We start from the raw sequence: 21,793 nt of genomic DNA on the forward strand, positions 1-21,793 counted from the left end.
CAGTCTGGGACTTTAAAACGCAAGCTTTTTTTTTTCTTCATTTCTTCCATGTTTCAACATGTCATTTTTTGCAAGATCAATATCTGTAACCTTGAACTGTAAATAAATCAGTCTAAGAGGATTTATTGATGTTGGGGCTACTGTTTGACTTGTCTACTTAATGAAAACTAAAGAGCCTAATCGCTTAAACAACAAACAGCAATGGGCTTCACCAGTGCAATTAAACACACATTTTAATAGCAAACTGATTAATTTCTTTAATCAAAGTCAGCTTTATCCTTGCACAGTACAGTCAGGGTTAATTATGCTGAAACATACCACAGAAGCTGTTTACAGTTTCATAAAAAAACCCGAAGGAAATTTCAACACATTATAATGAATAGATGATAAAGTAGGTGTAACAGTTTATGTAGACTGCTGCACATTGACAGGTGGGATTTTTCCCCAGTCTTTCCCCTGTGTGCTCAGTTTTATTGACATGTTTACCTCTGTCAAAGATGTTGCGTTTCCATCCTAGATAGTTATTGTCGATGTCTGACAGGGAGCAGGAGAGATTTCCTAGACAGATGGGCCAAAAAACGGCTCATATTTAGAGTTTGGATTTTGGTGGTGATTTATTAACCAAAACGACAACGTGAGTTGATAAACACGATGCCAAATCCTAATGTAATAATTGCAAGGACAAGGAATACATTAAACTTAAAATGTCAGGAAAAGGAGTGAAATTGCTGGGTGCAACAACAATTTGGAGAATTTGTAAATGGTCTAACATTTGTGGTTTTCATTATCACTCACCTCATCCTCCTTATTAGGTGGTAATTTACACACTGGCTTTGTGGCACATCATTTATCAAGCATGTTTCAGCATTTTACGCTGCGACTCTACACGGCCCAAACAAATTGCTCTTTCTGTGTACTCCGTGTTATCGGCGACGCTGTTGCCAGTAATTGCTGTGGGAATGTAATATTCTGCCTAAAGGGCAGCTCAAAATTGTGTCTGTTCCTTTTAAATTACTGCACCTTTTGATTTGATTATTCACAGCAAAACCCAGCTCTGATTGAGGCTTATTGTACTGCCTTGAATCATGTTTCCCGCCACTGCACAGTTAATGCTTCTTTATTTCTTGAATCTAATGTTAATTCAGCTGCGAGAAAAGGTACTGTCAGTGCAGTTGTGATGCCTTATGTAGGTCAATTCTTCTTCAACGTTCACTGCTCGGCCCCGTTGAGTGATTTCATTTTGCGAGGGAACTGCAGTTTTATTATTCATACTTCAACAGAGATTGGAGTTGCAGTGCATTAAAGCATGACGTTGTCATTTCCCCACTCGCAGAACTGTTATTCCCTTTGCTCCAAATTAGAATTAAACCCAACATTTGATGCTGGACCTAATTCTTTTTTTTTCTCGTGGTCACAAAACTCCAGTCCAGCCTTGTCTCTCTGGACGTACACTAAGTAATTTCATTAGTTGATACTTTTTGTAACCCCCACTCAATCTGCTGTTTTAAGTTATTGTTCTGCAGCTTGCTAGTTAAGGATTCATGAGTCTCTCTGTTATTGTTTGATAACAGAAGAGGGTTTTCTCACTTCAGATTTAATGCACACTGGTCTCTGCATTTTCTAACTGGCTCCAAAATTGATCTGAACTGCAACACCATTTTTCTCCAATGAAGTACCTGAACACATTGGTTGAGTAGCGTGAAATTGACCTCTGAGATGTAGCAGTGTATGAGACTTGCATTGTGAAGACAGCTATTGAATTCAAACTAAATGAATTCTATTTGGGACTCTTTCTGCAATATGCGTATCAACTTATTGCCCTAAATAATGCCTCATGGTGGTTGCACTTTAACGACTGCTGGATAATCAGCAGCCCAGATAGAATCACAGCTTTTCTTGGGAGCAGTTCCTCCCCGTTTGTTTCTCTAAAACAGCGTGAGGTCCCATATATCTTTTTGGTACTGTCTCTTCTGTTGATCTAATTGGATACCCTCAGTTGCCTACAATGAATCATTGCTGGATCTCTTCTCTCCCCTCAAGTGCTTGTTTTTTTATTGAATGCAGGTTTCCCCTGAATCACAAGGCTCAACCTTAAAACTTGTATTTGTCCCTTGGCTCCAGTCATTGATCTTTTTTTACAGCTGTGTCAGTATCACTTTTATTCCAGCAGAGGATTATAGGCTTGCTTTTATGTGTTTCCGCCTCCCCAGTCATTCTCCCCACTCCACTAATTGGCTGCTAATTTGGCAAATGCATTTAAGGTGGAATGGAAGACTGACCCCTCTTTGCGTTCATATGTGGGGATGCCACATCCACCCCTCCCCTGTATTAGTATTGTTACATATCCCTACTCTGCCTTCTATTGACCTCTACTGATGCAGAAGAAGCTCTGCCGCAGCACAGGGAGTGTAGTGGTGACACATCTGAAACAAAGGTGAGGCGATAGAGGCGTTTTGGCATGCACCCCATGATTTTTGGGAAAGAAGTTTTAAATCCTGCCAGTTCTCAGGCTTGTCAACACGGCGAGCATCAGCACTAGGCTGCTGATCCACACTGCAAAACACCTCCAGGAAAGTGGCTCTCACTGAGTCGATCGAAGGCAAAGATTTTTCTAATTACTCCTCCCACTGCAGAATAAAAAAGGCACGGGTTTTGCCCTGAAGGTGTCGGTATTGATTTGAATGTATGATGTTTTAATAAGCCCAGCGTGTACATTTTTGTTGCGGTTGTGTATTGATGAGAGGCTAATTTGTTTGTTTTTTTCTTCTGGTTTTCTTCTCAGTGGATGGATTCTCAGTTGATTTGGAGGAAGATTTAAGGCTTTCGAGACAGAACACAATGTCAAAGATCTCTAAGGCAGCCAAGGCTGTGAAGAAATTGGATGCCAACAATGTAATCCGGGCTATAGTGAGGTCAGGACAAGCGGCCCCTGGACCTCCACTAGGCCCCATCCTGGGACAGGTAAAATTACCTATGATTCTACTTCTTCTTCCTCCGTGTCTGTTTAAACAGAGTAATTAGGAGTATTACCTTAATTGCAGGAGCAGCGCTTTATTTTATCAGCTGACTTTCTGCACACAGGTCTCACAACCTGATCCTTCTCTATTTTTACTTTGCCAATCACATAGTGATCCTCAGCCAGCCCATTGTACATCCCCACCACCACCTCCATCTCTCTTCATATTCCCATTCTTATTCTAGTCGCACAGCTCCACTGGGCAAGTAGGTGCCACACTCAGTGTGCAACTATTTTCTCACCGTTTCCAGGCCACCAACACCTCCATCCACAGCAGCTGTCCTTATACATTAGCCTCACTCTTTACAAGCCAGTCGAGGAAACGAGTTTGAACCTGAGAAGGTTTTCTCTTCAATTCTTGTATAATTCTCTCTGCTTCAATTGCTCCGTAGAGAGACAGCTGAGGTTGTCTTCTTTTTTATTGCTCAGGGATGTACCACTACAACTTTTTCACCACTGATGCCAATTCCCTACCTACTAGAAAGAATTACAACAATAAAATAAGTCAGCAGTTGTCAAGTGTTGAGCAATGAACAAAGATGGATTGGAGTGAGTGGATAAAAATGACTGAGGCTGAATTATTTTTCATTGTAAATTAAATCATCCTTTTGTAACTGTTGATGCTGTTTATCGTTTAACGTCATCTTTGTTTCTTATCACACAAGTGTATTGTTTTAAATCTTGTTAAAGTTATATTTTATTTTACCCTATAAAGGTACAGTCTGGTCCTGCTTTAATGGTGATTCAGCTATTTAACTTTTATTGTCCTTTGCTATATTGAATGGATGTTATGGCTTGTTCTGTACATACAAATGATCCAATAAGGCTCTTTAATGGACACTGCTCATCAGCCTTGAATACTGTTGCACGCTTGGAAACCAGATCAGTTTTCACTGTTAATCCATCTCTGTGACTTTAAAGACGGCACATTCTCTGAATGAGAGTAGAAAAGTGAACATAACTGGCAGAAAAGAGCTACAAATGATTATTAATGTCAGGAAAAAGCTAATGTAAAGATCACAGAAAGGAGTTAAATGATTTGAAAACGTATTTCTCTTATACGACATCGACTGTACTGTAACAGTGTTATGGCTTTATGGTTTTGTTCAAAATGATATACTCTGCTGTCACCTACTGCACAATTTTACACTAATGGTCAAAAATTTGGGGTCACTTAGAAATGTCCATTGCACTCCATTATAGACAGAATACCAGAGCTGAGATCAGTGGCATTGTTTTTTTAACCAGGGCAGCAGTTTTCAGATTACATTATGTGCTGACATAATTGCAAAAGGGTTCTCCAATGTTTTCTAGTTAGTTTTTTTAAATGATATCAGCTTATTAAAAGGAATGTGCCTTTGGAACATTGGATGAATGGTTGCTGATAATGGGCAATGTAGAGATTGCATTAAAGATAAACCACCCACTCAGATTAGATGGTATTCTGTCTATAACGGTATGGAGTGGAATGAAAATTTGTAAGTGACCCCATACTTTTGACCGGTAGTGTATGATATAAAATCGGTTCATTACTGTATATCTGAACTCCCTAGACAGACTGGGACTTAGATTTAGTGCTCGAAAGTACTGTACTTTTAAGTCATTTAATCATTTAATCATTAATCATCAATTAATCATTCTGTCTAGAGAAGGTAAAAAAAAATTGTCCATCACAGTTTCCCAGAGCCCAGTGTGACCTCCTTTTATGTGCCTAAGCAGCAGTCCAGAACCCATAATCTTAAAAACCGGCTGTACAAATATACTTGCTCAACACCAAACTGCAGACAGACAGTTAGCGACCAGCTAGTGAACATAGTGGAGCATTTAGCAGTTAAAGAGAGAGATATTTCCCTCAGGAGTTGGTGAAACCAAAAACAAAGTTAAACATGAGTATGGAACTTAAATTCATCAGGTCACTCTAAATGAATAATAATGTTGCTCCGTATCTACTGGATGTGTAAATAGGCAACTGTTTGCTCACAAGTTTGCTTCATCTACTTTAAAGGTGATAATGTGTCTAATGTTTGAAGCTTGTTTCCACGGCTCCAAAGTGGACAAAAAAGTCAGTGAAGCATTGTTTTGATATCAATACAGTATTAACTATTAATTAAGGTGTAAGGCATCTTGTTCAAAAAAGTCTTGCAGACACACATAATGGTCAGAAAATTTGGACTGATATTTGACAGTGACTGGAATAAGGAATAAATACACTGAGCAGTTACAGTTATGTTTCTTACAGTTAGGAAACATCCAGTAATAGAGAGGCGGATCTATGCTTTAATCTCATCCCATTTCACCATCTTTTACTCCCTCTGGAAAATGCAGAAGCCAGGGTTCTTACTGCTGCCAATTGAAGAGTCCACAATAACCCAATTTTACCGCTGCTGCACTGTTTACCAGTTAGTTGTAGCTATAATTGATTTTATGATTTTTTACTGATCACATTTGAGGCTCAGCTAAATCTCCCTTCCCCTCAGCTACTGGAGCTAAGTTCCCTCAGATCCCCTGAAGCTGAGAATTAAGAAACTTGCTCTGTCACTCAACCCGAAAGATCTATAAGTTTTTCAGTTTGTAAGACCGTTCTGACTCAGGAATATCACTAAAAATGTACTTCTTTTTTTTTCTTTAACCTTTTTGTGTAATTTTGCATTACAGAAAATGCTTTACAACTACAACATTGTTCTCAAAAACATTTTTTTTTTTATAGCAGAATTGCATAACTTGACAGAAGGGGAATATTTTTAATGGCACCTCCAAATAGATAATAGCAATCATACATTTTTTTTTAAATCCCTCAATGTCTTTCACATCATATAAAACCTGTCACAGTGACATGAGTGCTGATATGTTACCATCAGTGGGAGTGTGTGTGGGATCTTTGCATGTTTACCCCCCCCCCCCAAAAAAAAGTAGCAGTAGCCCATTTTTAGCGACAGAGTTATCAGACTATGATTGTTTCTGTGGCTTTCACTGTCTTTTAATAGACTTAAAAGAGAAAGTAATGTGAATCACAGCAGAGCTGACAAGTGGAGTTCCACTGCTTAAAGCAACTGACTCAGTATGTGACAATAAGGATTCAGTATGGTCACTTCCGTGTAAACATTCGTTGTCAAAGATTCTTCTACTGAACACCGGTAATTTACAATGATATGAAATAGAGAAATGGCAGCACATTCGTGTGTTTGAGAGGCTGGAACGAGAAACCGTTGCATTTTGGTTTGACAAATATGTAAATAAATCATGATTAAATTAGTTACACTAATGTCCTGTCGATCAGCTAACTGATTGTTTTAAGCTTAGTTCTTTTATTTCATTTTATTTAAGCATCAGAAACATTGACCAGGTAGGTATCATCTGTTTAAACCTGATGTCACCCCAACACATGAGACCAGTATTGCATTGCATATCTTCTCAGACTCTTTTGCATCGTCTTGTAGAATATACTTTGAAGTTCTCCCCAAAAGCTTTGGGGCTGATGGTGTGTCCTCTGCTGAATGATTTAGACATCTGTCTGTTAAATGTGTCTCTTTCTGCCAGAGAAGGTGGGTGTGAGCTTGTAGGCATACTGTAGCTGTCGCCATGTCAGGGGTAATGAGGTGAGATGGTTTGTAACCAAGTGCTCAACGGAGCGAAACAAAGCCATATGTTTGTCTAAAGATGCCTCCTTTTGGACTGTTTTGGATGCTATTGTTGTCGGGGCGGCATGTTGTGTGCGTTGGTTTCTCTGGGCTCCCGTGCTCCATCAAGCTCACACTGTGTGTAACGGTAAATAAATGGCAGTCGGCAGCCGCTCTGCTTTAGGCAGTGGCTCCGGCCCTTTAATCTTAGCCTGCCTCTTCTCCTCGTTTTTTACCCTTCGTCTCTGACTAACCACCCTTGACAGGGGAAGTGCAGAGAGGTAGGCTGCCTGTCGGCTGTGGGGCAAATTTAAACAAACGAGAGAAATAAACGAAGGAACGGGAGACAAAAAAGGGAAACTGACAGCTTTGGTACAGGAGAATAATTAAGAGCTGGATTGAAATTAGAACAGGCGGATGGAGGAGAATAAAACAACACCTGAGAAAGCGTAAAGAGGAGAAAGAAAAATAGGAATGTGAGTGGCTCATGCACTTTTCTTCAGGAGCAGGTTATGAGAGTCGGTGGGAGCTGAGGGAAAATGCTGAGCATTGTATTTAGAGCTTAACAGGTGTAAAAAAAATTCTAGGAGGTAGTCATTTGCCGAGGCTGCTGCCTATGCAGTCACTGCTTTTAGTATAATAGAAACATGAGAAGTTGCCCAACAGGGAATGCATCTAGTATGCTTATGTTTGAAATGTAGAGTAAGCAAGGGAGTAGGGGGTGAAAGTAAGAGGATAGGCAAGAGCTGAATGCGGTCTACTACTGTGGTCATTCCTCTGTGGTTTTCCCTTAAAGGTTTCTCTGAACTGGAAAGAAATTCCCCACTGACACTTTGAATGAATTTCTTTTTGTGCCTGAGTGTGTACATTAGTCTTAATACATCCTGTTAATATAGCCTGTAAATCAAGCGTAAAGCACTGAGAATAAGCGCTTTCATTTTGACAAATGCCTCAATTTCAATTAATAGGACCATTTAAGCTCAGAGGCAAGGCCGGCGGGTGCATTCACAGCCGCTGTGAGCGAAGAGCCAGTTCACTCTAAAACATCACACACTTACTACAACTCTTGACAGGCACACCCCATCTCTCTTTAAACATTAAAGGCAGACAATATGACGGCACACTCGCGGATTACTGCGAGAGGATCCAAGCTGATGGGGCCGCTGGCATAATTGTGATAAATGACAGCCTTTTGTCAGCATGTCGCACCATGAAGTGCACCCTTTTCTTGCTTGAACGTGTTCACGTAAAAAACATAAACATGCAATTTTCTGTGACTGTGGAATGCGAGCTGATTGACAAAAATATGTACATTTTGAAATATATATATATAATACATATTAAGGCCTCTTGGCCTTAAATAAGGACTGACTCCTGTTTTTCCCCATGTGGGTAATAGGCTGCCAATAACGCTCCCACATAATAGCCAATGAACTTTCAACACTAGGCGAGTATGAAACACTTTATTAGCTTACACTCTGTCCTGGAGGTGTAGCTGACAGCAGCTGTGGAATAACTTCACAGTGTACACATGGCATATGTCCAAGTTCCACATGGTACACAGAATGTGTACACCTCGTGACGACGTAGAGGCTTGTAGATTCATGAGGAAACAAGGCACTTGACTGTACTGTACATCCTCTACACCTGCTGCTCTGACCCATAATCCCATGATGACCAAATACTACAACACCCACACGTTAACCAAACAGTGAATAAAAGGCTCCATCCATAATTCAAATAAAATTAAAAAGTGAACTCTTAATAATCTGAGGCAGCTTGACAGTTTTTCTACTTCTTGAAAATGACTGACGGAGACTTTAAAACAAGTACAGACCACAACAAAACATGATTTTTAAATATGTTCTGAAATGGTAAAGGGATTACTTACAATGGCATTCTGTCTTTGTAAACCGTGTAGTAAAATAGACCTGTACTGTAGTTTGTGTTGCAATAGGATTAAGATGATGCCAAATGCCCATCTTTAAGCCCTACAGTTGAAAGATTGTATTAATGGAAACGGTGTCTTTCATAATAAGTTGGAATCTCTTCGCTGCAAGAGTGTTTTAACATTTAGAGCAAAAGTGGTTCTAAAAGAAATGTGATGGTTCAGAATGCATCTCTAAAAACACAAAACACATCTCATCTCCAGGTGACGTTTAAGATAAATCTTGGATGTCATGAGAGTATAAAAAGATAGGCTATGAGGATAAAACATCTGCTACAATTTTTATTTTCTTCTCAACTTTACTTTTTTTATTTTGAAAAACTGGATAGCTTTACCTCTTCATGCCCTTCAAATCTATTCAAATAGGACTTAAATCATGGCTCTGTGGGAAGGGGGAAATAAATCATCACTCCTCTGTATGAAACCTTTTTTCTGTGAAAGGTCCCTGTAAAGTGACCAAGAAAAAAAGTACACTAAAGGTCAGAGTCTGTATTTTGGCATCTAATGGCAGAAAAGTGTTTGTCTCCATTTTTTGACAAGCCACATGACCTGAACTCAAAAATTAAATAAGTGAACCAAAATGACATTTACATACTGTAAATGGAGTAATGCAGTAAAACAATGCAATAATTAAAACCGTGGACTGAATGCAACAAATTCAACAAATCTGTGGCCCTATACTTCAACATACATTTCTGGAATATTGTTTACAGGCTGATAGATGTGTTCACAGTGATCACTTTAAAAAATACACTCCCACAAATCTCAGCAATGCATTTTGAGTTATTAGCACAACAAAATGTGCGTAAAGCCAAGCTTGCCAACTGCGTTTCCACAGCTCTGCATTAGACCTATCACTGTTGTTCTGAAACGCGATACAAATGTAATACTGGCTCTGCTGGTCTGACTTTTAAGTGTTGATTTAAGCACATGCTTTTTTTTATTGTGACTCTCTAAAGTTCGTGGGAGATAAAAGAGGGTCCTAAGGGCGTCTCTGTGGGCTCCATGCTGACGTGGGAGAGTGAGTGGCTTTGGGACCGAGACAGTGTGTGATAATGAGAGGGAGGAGCTTTCCCCTGGTCCTGGCCCTCTCCCTGCTCTGAGCTCTGGCTTGGCAGGGTCAAGTCTCGTGGTTCTGCTCCGGCCACAGTCCCAGCACCTGCAGCACCGCGCTCCTGCTTGTGTCTTTCCCAGGCTGAGCTCAGCTTCACAGCCAGAGCCAACAGGTTCTTCCCCAGGAACACAGTGGACACACGGGGGTCCCTGTACCACAGCATGCCTGTGCCCCTCAGGGCCAGGGTGAAGATATTGATAGTGACCAAGCTAAGCCAAGGGTACAGAGCCTCCTTACGGGGACCCCTCTGTCCTGGCAGGCCAGTGGCACCCAGCTCTGTGAGAGCCACACAGGGCAAGAGCAGCAGGAGGGCGTAGCAATAAAAAAAGACAAGGCCTTCCACCCAAATGGGCAGCCTCTGCTCAACGACCCCTCCACTCCCCGCTGCAGCCCCGCCTTGGGCTTCCCATAGTCCCGCCTGCAGGTCCAGCACATCCAGCAGGTCCACCACAACCCACAAGAGCTGGCCACGCACCTCCTGCTTTCTGCGCTGCGGGGTCATATGGTCAGCTCCCGTCAGGATAAGAAATAGGGAGGGCAGGCAGATGGACAGCAGTAGCGTCAGGGTCTTCCTGGCGAGCGGATCTGGCGGGCGGCGCTCCTGCCTGTAGTTATGGCAGACAAAGAAGAGCTTGAGCTGGAGCAGTGACAGGAACAGGAACCAGAGGGCGTTGGCAAAACCACGACGCGGCGATCGCGCCTCTGACACCACACCGGCGGACACAAAGCGCAGCGCCAGCAGGAAGCCCACATCACCGAGCAACACTGCAGCACACTGCCACATGCTAGGTCCTGGAAGACCACGAGCACCCAGCATGCTCTGCTCCAGCAGGTAGAGGTCCACCACTGCCATCGTGCTCACTGTGACCAGGGTTGATACGCACACCTGGGGCGTGGGCACCATGCCTGAAAGAGATGTACACACATGCAAGCTGTTAGTCGGTTCAACAGAATTCAAACTCTGCTCACATCGCTCCACACAGGGCCATCTGTCCTTGACAGATTTGCAGGATAAGAACATGCTCGTTGTTCCCAACACTTATTCAAAACTAAATGTAAAATAGTTTGATGTTTGTTGCTATGGTTAAAGACATTGGCTGCTTAGTAAGCAGTGAACCCCCTTCATCTTTGGCCAGAGCTACAGCTACCCTGGCTGCTCAAGCTGAGAAGCCTGTTAAATTGTGGGGTTTATTTTTCTGAAGCTCTTTGAATTTAAATCTTTATTTTCCATTAATGTCCTTGCTTCTTTTTGATTCTCAGACTTTCCCTGAGTTTTTTGCTGTTGTTTCTGTTCTTTTTGTCTTATTCATTATTAATTAATTGTGTTCAGGCGCAGCTAGGTATCCTGTCAAAGCCTTTTCTTTGCCTCTATAGTGTGCCATGTTTATTCTCATACTGTGCTGCAGTCTTTAATCTTTCAAATTCCCCTCTCATTTCAGATGAATATTGATAACTTGCTATTTGTTTGGATAATGTGTACACACTATGTAGCTCTGTATGAGTGCATGTAAGCAATGCTAATTTGGCTGAACGTGAGGGTTCTTTTTTTTGTTGCAGCTCATGTTTCACCCACGGACAGTGTAAACCTCAGTACTGACATATTGTGAGAAATGATCATTGACTTTACAGTGTAATCAAACCGCGGTCTCTTTATCGTATTTAGCTGAAAAGCTCAGACCAGTGGACTGTCTGTTATCTGCAACGCGGGGGTGTCAACCCCTCAACTGGATCGATGACATTATAATATAAAATCACTACCAGCTCAGATGTGTTGTAATGGCAGCAGTTCAGCGTGATCGAGCGAGAGATTGTCGGCATGATTGCAGCCTCCAAAAAAATCTGCCAGTGAAAAGTATATATTGATATCTTGAATATAAGGCACATCACTTCCTTCACTGTAACAGGAGCTCTGCCGTCTCCTCAGTGCTGTCTGTATGAATTGTTGAAAAGGGCTGAGGAACTCCACTGGGTAAAATAGTGTGTGTGTGTGTGTGTGTGTGTGTGTGTGTGTGTGTGTGTGTGTGTGTGGGTGTGTGGGTGTTTGTTTGTTGGTAAGATATATATATATATAATATATATCTATATATATATATATATATATTATATATACATATACCACACATACACATACTACATACAAATTATATATATTATGTATTATGTTGTGTGTATTAATAGATATGTATATATATAGGTATGTATATGTGTATAGTATATGTGTTAATATATATATATGTATATGTGTATATTGTATATATATATTGTATATATGTATATATAGGTATGTATATGTGTATATATGTATATATATATATGTGTAATATATGTATAGGTATTGTATTTATGTATATATTGTGTATAATATATGTAATTATGTATGTATATGGTAATATGTATATGTATATATATATATGTATATGTGTATATATGTATATATATATGTGTATATGTAGATATGTATATATATATATATATATATATATATGTGTAATATATATATGTTGATGTATGTGTGTATATATATATATGTATGTGTATATATATGTATATATATATGTATGTTGTATACATATAGTGTTATATATATGTGTGTATGTATGTATAATATAATGTGTATGTGTATATTATATTATAATGTGAATATGTATATATATGTGTATGTATATCTATTATTGTGTGGTATATATGTATATGTGTGTGTGTATATATGTATATGTGTTGTATATATGTATGTATATATGTGTGATAATGTGTGTGTGTGTATATATATTATATATGTGTATATATGTGTGTGTATATTATGATATATGTGTGTGGTAATATATATAGTTTATATAGTGTGTTGTGTGTGGTGTGTGGGTGTGTGTGTTATATATTATATGTATATGTGTGTATAGTTGTATTATATTGTGGTGTTATGTATATATATATATATGTGTGTGTATATATATACACATAACATATATGTTTGTATATATAATATATATTTAATAATATATACATATGTGTGTATGTATATATGTATATGTACGTATGTGTGGAAAAGGAGCATATATGACTGCAAGTGAAAAATTAATAGGCCTCTTGGCTGTCCACATGTCTAATAAAGTGTTACTGCGTGATGGTAATAGTTCATAAATAAGCGCAGGAGGAGAGAGGGTGAAAGTGATGAAGAAGAAAAGACTCCAATGTAGATATAAAGTGACTTCCATCCACTTATATGAAGACATGCTGTTCAAGCGCCAGCCCGGCCTGGATGAATCCAAATGTATTCATCACCAGGGCTATTGAAATATCCCAGACATTAGAGTTTGTCTGAAACGGATGAATCAAAGAGATGAGGAGAGGAACGATCTCAACTGATTATTCTGCTCGGAGGCATGGTGGGAGGACAGGCGTGGATCATGCCAGCATTCGTAATATCTGATTGTCTACGGAGCCTTTTGTCTCATCGCTTACTGCAACTTGTTCCCCCGGAAATTGAATGAATTTCACCAAGCTGTAGATTGAGAGGATATTGGAATTTAAATTTGTTTTTTCTTTCTCTGAGAATAAACCCTATCTGCAGGGAGAGAGGGAGAGGATGGATAAGTTTTACAGCCACTGTTGCAGCTGGCTTTTTCTCGAGGTCGTGCCTCTAAAGATATTCCACCTGCGCCTTACATTTCACCCTAGAAATCTCCCCCTCAGCTTGTGTTTGAGTTGACTCCCTGTCAAAGCGGTGTAATTTATTCTGTTCTGAGTGAGGGACTGGGATGACAGCCCGTGTGTCCACTCTGTTCATCAATAATGACCAAATTCATCAATCCCCTGTCTGGAAAGTGACACTGTTGTTGACAAGGTGAGGCCAACTATTTTGGTGTAAGCATGAGTAATGGCATGTAATAGTGTGCAGGTGAAAGATTTGTTCCTTTTTATGTGTTGTGTTTTGCACTGTAAATCCCCCACCCACCTTTTCGTCCCACTTGTTGTCTTTAATCTTGTGTGACACCATGTGCACACTGTTCTCCCTCCATCTGCAACAGTGTCTTGTAATCTTCCAAACAAACAAAAAACTCAAATTATTTGCAACACACACTTGTGATGACAGAGATAAAGCAATGGGTGGGGTTGCCACTTCCATTTGTTTTCTATTAATATTGGTCCATTTCCTGGTGGACAGACATGTAGAGCAAAGATTAATTTGTCTCCACTCAGTTCATCTCTATGAACAGCCCCACAGAGCTCCAAATCACGTCAAAGACCAGATACTCCACAAGTTATCACATGTGCCACTGGGCCACCAAGGGCGTCAGGACAACACCTAAGCCATTACCGGTATGTGCAGACTAATGAATTAATAGAGAGCCAGGCAGTGTGCAATCCCTGATAATGCACTGCTGAATAAATCCCCTCTCCAGATTGAAAGCCACATGACTGAAACATCTGTTGAATTGTAAGGTAACAGCCCAAGTGTTGTCTGAGGGGATTTGTGTTGCTTTTTGGACCGAGTTACCACGTTTTTATTTTATTCTTGAAAATAGGGTTATCATTACTGGCCCAGCATGCAGTGCGACTTCTTGCATCCTCTGACAATTGAAATAATCTCCGCTTCTCTGCAACACCTGTTTCATAACTGCCCTGTTAACAGCAGGTACTGTGAGATTACCAGTGCATGGCTGCTAGTAAAGTGAAGCTTTAGTTACCCAAACCATTCGTCTTGCACTTAGGCTCGATCCTCTTGGCTTGATTTACAGCGAGTAATGTGCTTTTTCTTCCAAGTAGAAGCGCAGTCGATGACCAATAAAGTCTCTTTTATTGTCGTTGATGAGCCAGGCTCGGTGATAAAGTCTTGTTCTTACAGTCCGGGTGTCTGTATAGAGCCAAGCTCCACAGGAAGGCTCATCTCGAGGCTGTTAAGAGTGGAAAGTCCTCGCCACTGCCACACCGAGCAGACCCGAGTTTGTAGTATCAAATTCTGTGCAGATATGCCATGGCCGATGTTTCTGTGGTTATTGCAGAGGCTCGATCTGAATCTGGACCTGTCACCTCCCGCAGTGTCGCGGTCTGCCGTTGGTTTATCTTTTCACGCAGCAGCGGGAGCAGAGAGCCGTGCGGGGCTCGCTGCTGCGGCTCTGGCGGGCTCCGGCTGTGCGGAGTGTGTCACAAGTGGAGCATCAGCGTAACGTAGAAGTGGAGACCGCAGACCGAGGAGAAGATGGCTCATGCGAGAGCAGGCAGAACGGTGCAACAGCGAGAGCAGAAACTCACTCACGCTGTCCGACTTTGGTTGTGGTGTTCATTTGTAAGCAGGTTACGTGCTCCACTCCAGCCCTCCCACCCTCCTCAGTTTCTCCTCCTCCTCTTCTCCACCAGCAGCTGTGGAAGTTAAGCTGGAAGATGCTATGAATCTTTGAGAGCACCCAGTTACAGTATACTCATTGGTTATGGTAATTATGATGATGCCACTTGCAGAAGATTAGTTGCATTGTGTGGGAGCAGGCGGATACCTTGTTTACCCTTCCTCATTTGAAATAAGAGCGGAGGAAGTGGAGCGAAAGACGCTTGCCTGTAGACACACTTAGGGCTCAGAAGGCAGATGTTACAACTTTAATTAGACCTCCTTCTGTCTACTTACTGTCTTAGTCACACAAGGAAATCATCCCTCTGTTGTGGATGAACTCATTACAGCCGGCTTACTGCACGCTTAAACAGAAGGATTGGGAATTTCTGCGACAGATCTAGTTGAAAATTAATCTTTTGGAAACTGTTTTCAAAAAGAGCTGGCTGCTTTTCTGGTTTAAGAATTTAATTTTGGTTCCCTTGTCAGCCACAGCTGGGATTTTAAGGAATTTCATAGCGTCACTTCTTCCTAAGGCTCCTTCAAGTGTATCTGAAGGCATTCCAATCTGCACCTTTAGCAAAGGCTCAGGTCCTCAGCTCCCTTGTTCCTGTGGCTCTCTGTGCTGGGTTCATGTTAGAGTGAGAGGTTTAATCAGACTTGTGGGGAAAAGGAAGGAGAGTCATCTTTCTTGTCAGATTCAGCTCTGCGCTCCGCTGGCTTCCAAGAGAAGAGAGATTTTCCATTTTCCTCACTTCAGCGTGGGTTTTTGTTTTGTTCTTTATCCGGCTTCTTTTTGCTGCTTGTATGTTTATCCCATTTTCTTCTCCATTCTGCTACTGTCCCCTCTCTTTTGTTTGTGTTCCCTGTGGGTGTGGTTGAAGGTCATTCTGCCCACTGGCTCACTTTCAGAGAGGAAAAAAGACAGACAGAGAGCGAGGGGCAGCCAGGCGGGCAGGCTGTCCACAGTACTGTGCAGTCATCACTTTTTGCTTCAAACATGATTGGGGAAGTTTGGAAGGACACACGGGGTTGCAGACTGTCCCAAGAATGCTAAAGGCGTCAACACTGAGTCATGCTCCACATCAGACCCGGGGCTGACCACCAGCAGTCTGAGATTTTGGTTTGTGCAGTTTATCCGATTTTGCGCTCTGCCCTCTGTAGCCATAAGTCTTTATACAACTTTTTTCACATATGCGGTAATCCTTCCCGGTACTTGCAAACAGACTTTGAAGTGTAACATTGATGGAGTTCCCTTTTGAATGACGTCTTTTAGTGTGCAAAATTCACTATTATCTGCTATCAGTTGTTGTTTCAGTCTGACTTTATTCCAATCCCTGACTCTCTTTCTTTGTGTGTCTCTCCTCCACTTGTCAGTGTGTCTTGTGATTTTTCAGACATCTCCAGTGTGGAGCCTCAGCTGCCTGCAGTTCAGGCTCCTGTGTTTCTGCTGCAGCCTACACACGTGATTAATCATGTGAAGTGGCAAAAAGCACAACACTGTCAAGACTGTGAGGGGAACCTAATGGAGTTGAAAATGGGATGTTTTGTCATGATGCAATCCATTTTGTTTCACCCTTCGCTTGCTTGCTTTCACCATGCCCTCAAACGGCAAATTCTTCTTCTTGTGCCAGGCAGAAAAAGTGAAGGCCGCCTCTATTTTAAGCAGAGATCCAGACAGCGAAAACAATGCTAAGAAGTTTTGACTTGTTTTGGTTGTTATTACGATGAGGCCCAGAATTAGGTGCGCTCCGTCAGTTCTGCACTCATGATTGTGCAAGGAGTGCTCTTCAGCCCTTTAGATATTGGCCTCTGCACAGTTCACTGGAGACGGGGGGTGAAAATCTTATCACTTTCCACTTTTAAGACTAATCCACTGATTCCAGGGTGGAAAATCCAGTAAAATGCATGTCCACTGTGAACTCAATTTATTTTGTGCTGTTATGCTGTGTGCATCTGTGTCTGTTGGACCTAAACTGACCTGCTTTTCAGCCTCTCAGTTACCCCGTCTGCAGCTGAGGGGTATAACATGAAACCTAATCAGCTGTATGACGCTACTATGGTGCTGAATGTGATAAAATGCCAACAGCGAAGCAGATTAAATGAACAAGGTAATGAAGGTAATGAATGAGAGTGTTTCACACTGAGGAGTTTAATTAACCTCGCCTCCCACCAGCCTTTCTCAACTGTAACACCTTTGTCACCGTATCGCAGCCCTCCACTGTGTCGATCGCCCGGGGCAATTTATTAGGTGGCCTTATGTGCCAGGGGCAATTAATCCTGCCTCCTGCCCCAAGGTCTTATCCTGCATCTGTGTGCTTTATCTCCATGTTTGCCACGCTTCCATAAGCAAAATACTTTCTCTTGACCTACTCACCTTCTCTTTCTGATCTCCCCCCGTCTCTTTGTTTCACCCCTCTTTCTCCTTCTCCACTCCCTTTCTTTTCCTCTCCCTTATTTCTTTTTTCTTCCCTGTTCTATCAGATGCAGAGACACCTGCAACCACAGTGAATGAACACTTTCTCACCGTCAGCAATCCCTGGCAGCTTAATATGCACACATATCCACTCTTAAACTGATAGTCTTGTCATATTGAAATCAGCCTGCAGTATTCATACATAAACATACTGTACACACACACACACGCACACTTACCCATATTCATGAGGACCTCCTGCGGCCTTTCGCTTTACTTGTCTCTTCCCCCATTGTTACCTTGGTTAAACACACCCCTTCTCGTTGTTCAAATATTGACCACGACGATCACTGGCCACATTCTGACAGCTTTAATACACCTCAACTGTCTCTCTCTTTTCCCATTCCTGTATCTCCATCCACCCCTCCATTCTCTCACACACACACACACACACACACACACACACACACACACACACACCCCATCCTACCACACCAGTGCTACATCTTGTTAAAAAGAGTTAGTGAAGCTGAAAGGCCAATCACATTAACACGGAAGGAGTGTCAAAAAAGACTGCAGAGAATATGTTGGATGGGTCAAATCAAATGGACACTTCCCAGATTTTAATTGCAAATGCCTAATTGCTCCCATAATTACGAGTAATAAGACTCTGCCGGGCTGATCTTGAATGGGTCATAGCAATTACTCACCACTGTCGCTGCTGGATTTGACGCAAGAAATATCTTCTTAGATTAGCGTTTAATCATGGTGCACAGGATCTCAAAAGTCTTTGAAGATGTGCGGCTGAATGTCCTCGCCCACGCCGGCGTGGAAGGCCCTGCCTGGGGTGATGGGCTGCAGCCATTTTATACTGGAGGGCGCCCGGCTCTAATCAGTCATGGTGAAAGAGAGAGGATTTATCCAGCAGCTCGGACTCTAGAATGATTAGATGCTCAGATCCAGTGAGGGGGGTTAGCGATTTGGCCGGGGCAGGAATGTTCCAGTTCTCTCTATCTGATAAATGTCATGCAAAGTTGAAGGAGCCAACCTCGAACCTTGCTTTCATGGCACCCAAGCCCTCTGCCACATTTAAAGATTGTGGTTGCAATTACCACCGTGGTTGGTTGGTAGCCGAGGCCAGTATAAAACTTCCTCACGCTGCAATCTCCACAGAGTCAGATTCCTGGACTCCTGTGGTACAGCTTGATTAAAATATGACGTGTCTCTGGTGCATACTTAGTTGTATGCAGAGCTCATGGGCAAACTCTCTGCCTCCCCCAAGTGGGTTGTGTCTTATTTGCCACTTAAGCCTTTTTTTTTTAATTTGTTCTAGCTCTTTTTAGCAGAACTATCTTGTCAGGGTGGCCGTTCGAATTATTTGCCTGTGTCTATCTTTAGAACAGTTGCTCCCCTGTCTGCATAATGTCTCGCCGTCCATGCTTAAACACATTTTAGAAGCATCAGGCATTATCTCCGGCTGGGCTGGAAGGCTCTTTCATGGCATTGTGTGGCATGAAAGGGCTATCCGAGACGGTGGGAGAGATTATTATCCGACATGGGCTGAACAGAAGGGAAGGAATGGGAGCTAAATGTGAGGCAGAGCCCGAGGGTTTGCTTTGACTCATACGCAACATCACAGCCTTTATACTAATCCATATTTAATTAGACTTTCCTTCAGTGCTCCCCCGCTCGTTTGTTTACCCTTGCTATGTTGTTTTATGGGAGGCGGAGGGGGGGAAGGGCATGGGTAGAAGGTTGACATGGGATTACTATTAATAAGCATGGATGGGGAGGGAAGGTAGAGCCTAGTGAAGGCTCCGGGGACGTCGCTGCATTTCATTTCATTAGTAGCACATTGTTATTCAAATAGCACCAATCAGCTCTGAAACCATAACATGTCTGGTCTTGTGTGATGTGTTGAAATTTCAATCAGTTTTTTTGTGATTGTGTTAGCGGATCTGTGTTAGCATAAAAACTCCAGTGAGTAATGAGGAGCGTTTTTGACCCAAAGTGATGGGGTCATGCAGATCAACAGCTGATTAGCATTCATCAGGTGCTTTTAAAGCCTTTAGCAGAGATGATGTTCAGAGAGCTTTCTGCTCCGTTAAATTTAAATGAATGGCTTCTTCGTGTTGTCATTGGAGAATGTCAAAGGATGACTGACTTTTCATCAGATCCTTTATTAGAAACTGAGGGCTCTGCTCTGTCGTGGAGCAATAGAAGCTTGCGAGTCCATTAAACTGAATAAAATGTATAAAATGAACATTTCAATCAGTGTGTTGCCTTTGGGAAGGATGGCTGAAGAAGGTCAGTATAAATTCCGGCAGTAATAATTAGATTCTTTATTAGTCTTTGCCTCTAAATTCAGCTCCAAAGAAGAATGGTGCAAAGGAGCAGCATTGGCCGAGTGTTGACTTAATGTCACCCATCCATTTTGCTTTCACTCTGGTTGGCCTTGCAGGAGCTGGAAAATGGGAGGCTCATTCATCACCAACATGCATTCAGTCATAGCTCGTGCAACACACGCACTCACACACACAAGCATGCAGATGCATCGCAGTGTAAATATAACAATTACTGGTGTATAGTGTGAAAATGTCTCCTTTTAAAATATTACAAATAAACACACACCTGTCGGATATATTTATTTACCGCCACACGCCCGCTCCCTGAACTACTCATGTCTGAAAATATAGTCAGACCTGGAGGTTTTGTGATTGATTGTTGACTGACAGCAGCGCAGGCATTTGTATTCTGGCAGCACAGTGTGACACGAGTGACGTTCAGCTCAATGTTTGTGACTCTTCTCATACATTTTAAAGCAATTCTCCATTGTTTTCTCATGTTTATTTCCCTTTTTTTCTCAAACAGAGAGGAATCCCGATTGGGCAGTTCTGCAAGGACTTCAATGAGAAAACCAAGGAGCTAAAGGAGGGCATCCCTCTCCCAGTCAAGATCCATGTGAAGGTGCATTTGTGAGGCTTGTTGTCAGTCTTTCTAACCCATCCCTGACCCTTTACACTTAGCACCCTTCTCTCCCACGACTGTGGTTAATTCCACTACCTGCATAACATTACCAGAGCACTTTCATTATTCATACTCTTCTACCGAAGTAAGCCTTTCCATTTGCAGTCATTAATGAAGCAATGCCCAAAGGGACTTGGAGTCAAGAAGCATTAAGTGCATGCAAGAAACGTGATTTACTCAGAAAAGAGGTGTTATGAGCTTGTAGATTTTATTTAACACAACCACACATTGTGTGACTTGTCACGCCCCCCCCACACCCTGTCCCACCTCTTTGTGTGCTGTTTCAAATGTGTTTCAATGAGGTTTGTGATGGAAGGAATAAATGTGTGTTGTAATGAGGTTTGTGATGGAGGGAGGGGAAGCCTAATCCTTTAAAAGGCGTGAATTTATTTTGATATGCAATATGCAGCAACAGCTCTGCAATCACACGTGGTGCCTCGCTGCTGACCATCATTGCCATCTGCTGGTGGTTGTTAGTGTTCTGTTCACACTGTACTGCGTGTGATGTTTACTGTGTGCCTCTGAGACGAACTGTATGTTTCTCATATTTCAACGTAGCTTTGAGCACCTCTCGCCGTGCCTTTTATCGTACTTTAAAGGAAGAGTTTGACATTTCTTGGCAAATAGTTGCTGGGTGCAGTGACCTCCTGGTGTCTTGTTGTCACAACGGTTGCCAGGCAACAATTTATGTATGTGGACAGCTAAAGCAAACAAGATAGACCCAGCTAATTAATGAGTTTTAGAGGTACTAGTAGGCTTATTTTTTATTTAAATTTGGACATCTGTTTCCAGTCTTTATGCTATGCTAAACACCGCTTATCTAACTCTCAGTATGAAGGCTCCCATAACGTTCCTACACTATTTTTCCCCTTCTCGCTCCGTCTTTTGTATGTGTTTTTTTTTCCAGTTTGCCTGTCAGATGCTATAATGTAGGTGGAAACAACAGCGACACATCGGACCTTTCCAACCAATAGCTTTTCCATAGATGGAGAAAAATTCTGTTTCCTTTGTTGAAAGGTCATTGCTGTTAGATAACACGACTCTGATGACAAATCACCTGCTCAGTGGTATCTTCTCAGCTCAGCCTACAGTTTATTGTCCTGTATATTTTTTTTTGTATTGATGTCTCAAATAACCGATGAGCCAGGCGTCTGTCCTCAGATGATTTATTGATTGGATCTGTGTGTCACGTTTTAGTAAATAAAGGTCAGGGAGGGAATCTTAATTAAAAGGAAAGGGTCAAAATAACTCATTGAGGCTGAAGAGAGTATTTTAATTTTTTTCCTTAGGGGAGGATAGAAAGGGCGAGTGAATGAGGCAGGAAAGCAGATGTGC

General features: G+C 41.8%; 2 protein-coding genes across 3 annotated transcripts in view; one reads left to right on the top strand and one right to left on the bottom strand.

Annotated features, from left to right (window-relative positions):
* Positions 1-21,793, top strand: part of mrpl11 (mitochondrial ribosomal protein L11) — a 43,484-nt gene that overhangs the window by 14,530 nt on the left and 7,161 nt on the right. Inside the window, exons 2-3 of the mRNA XM_032528098.1 lie at positions 2,783-2,961; positions 20,303-20,398. Coding sequence (XP_032383989.1) covers positions 2,839-2,961; positions 20,303-20,398 — 219 coding nt within the window. The 5' untranslated portion in view covers positions 2,783-2,838. The remainder of the gene's footprint in view (positions 1-2,782; positions 2,962-20,302; positions 20,399-21,793) is intronic.
* Positions 6,871-18,595, bottom strand: tmem265 (transmembrane protein 265). 2 transcript variants are annotated; one of them, XM_032528097.1, is made up of 2 exons: positions 18,142-18,595; positions 6,871-10,601 (listed from the first exon to the last, which is right to left on the bottom strand). In XM_032528097.1, exon 2 carries the CDS (start codon positions 10,597-10,599, stop codon positions 9,535-9,537), a length of 1,065 nt encoding a protein of 354 aa, XP_032383988.1. In that variant the 5' UTR covers positions 10,600-10,601; positions 18,142-18,595; the 3' UTR covers positions 6,871-9,534. The 2 variants fall into 2 exon arrangements, with proteins under 2 accessions (XP_032383988.1, XP_032383987.1); XM_032528096.1 differs by lacking the exon at positions 18,142-18,595 and adding an exon at positions 14,381-15,944.

Source organism: Etheostoma spectabile, chromosome 10, assembly GCF_008692095.1.
Source record: "Etheostoma spectabile isolate EspeVRDwgs_2016 chromosome 10, UIUC_Espe_1.0, whole genome shotgun sequence".
Classification (NCBI taxonomy): Eukaryota; Metazoa; Chordata; class Actinopteri; order Perciformes; family Percidae; genus Etheostoma; species Etheostoma spectabile.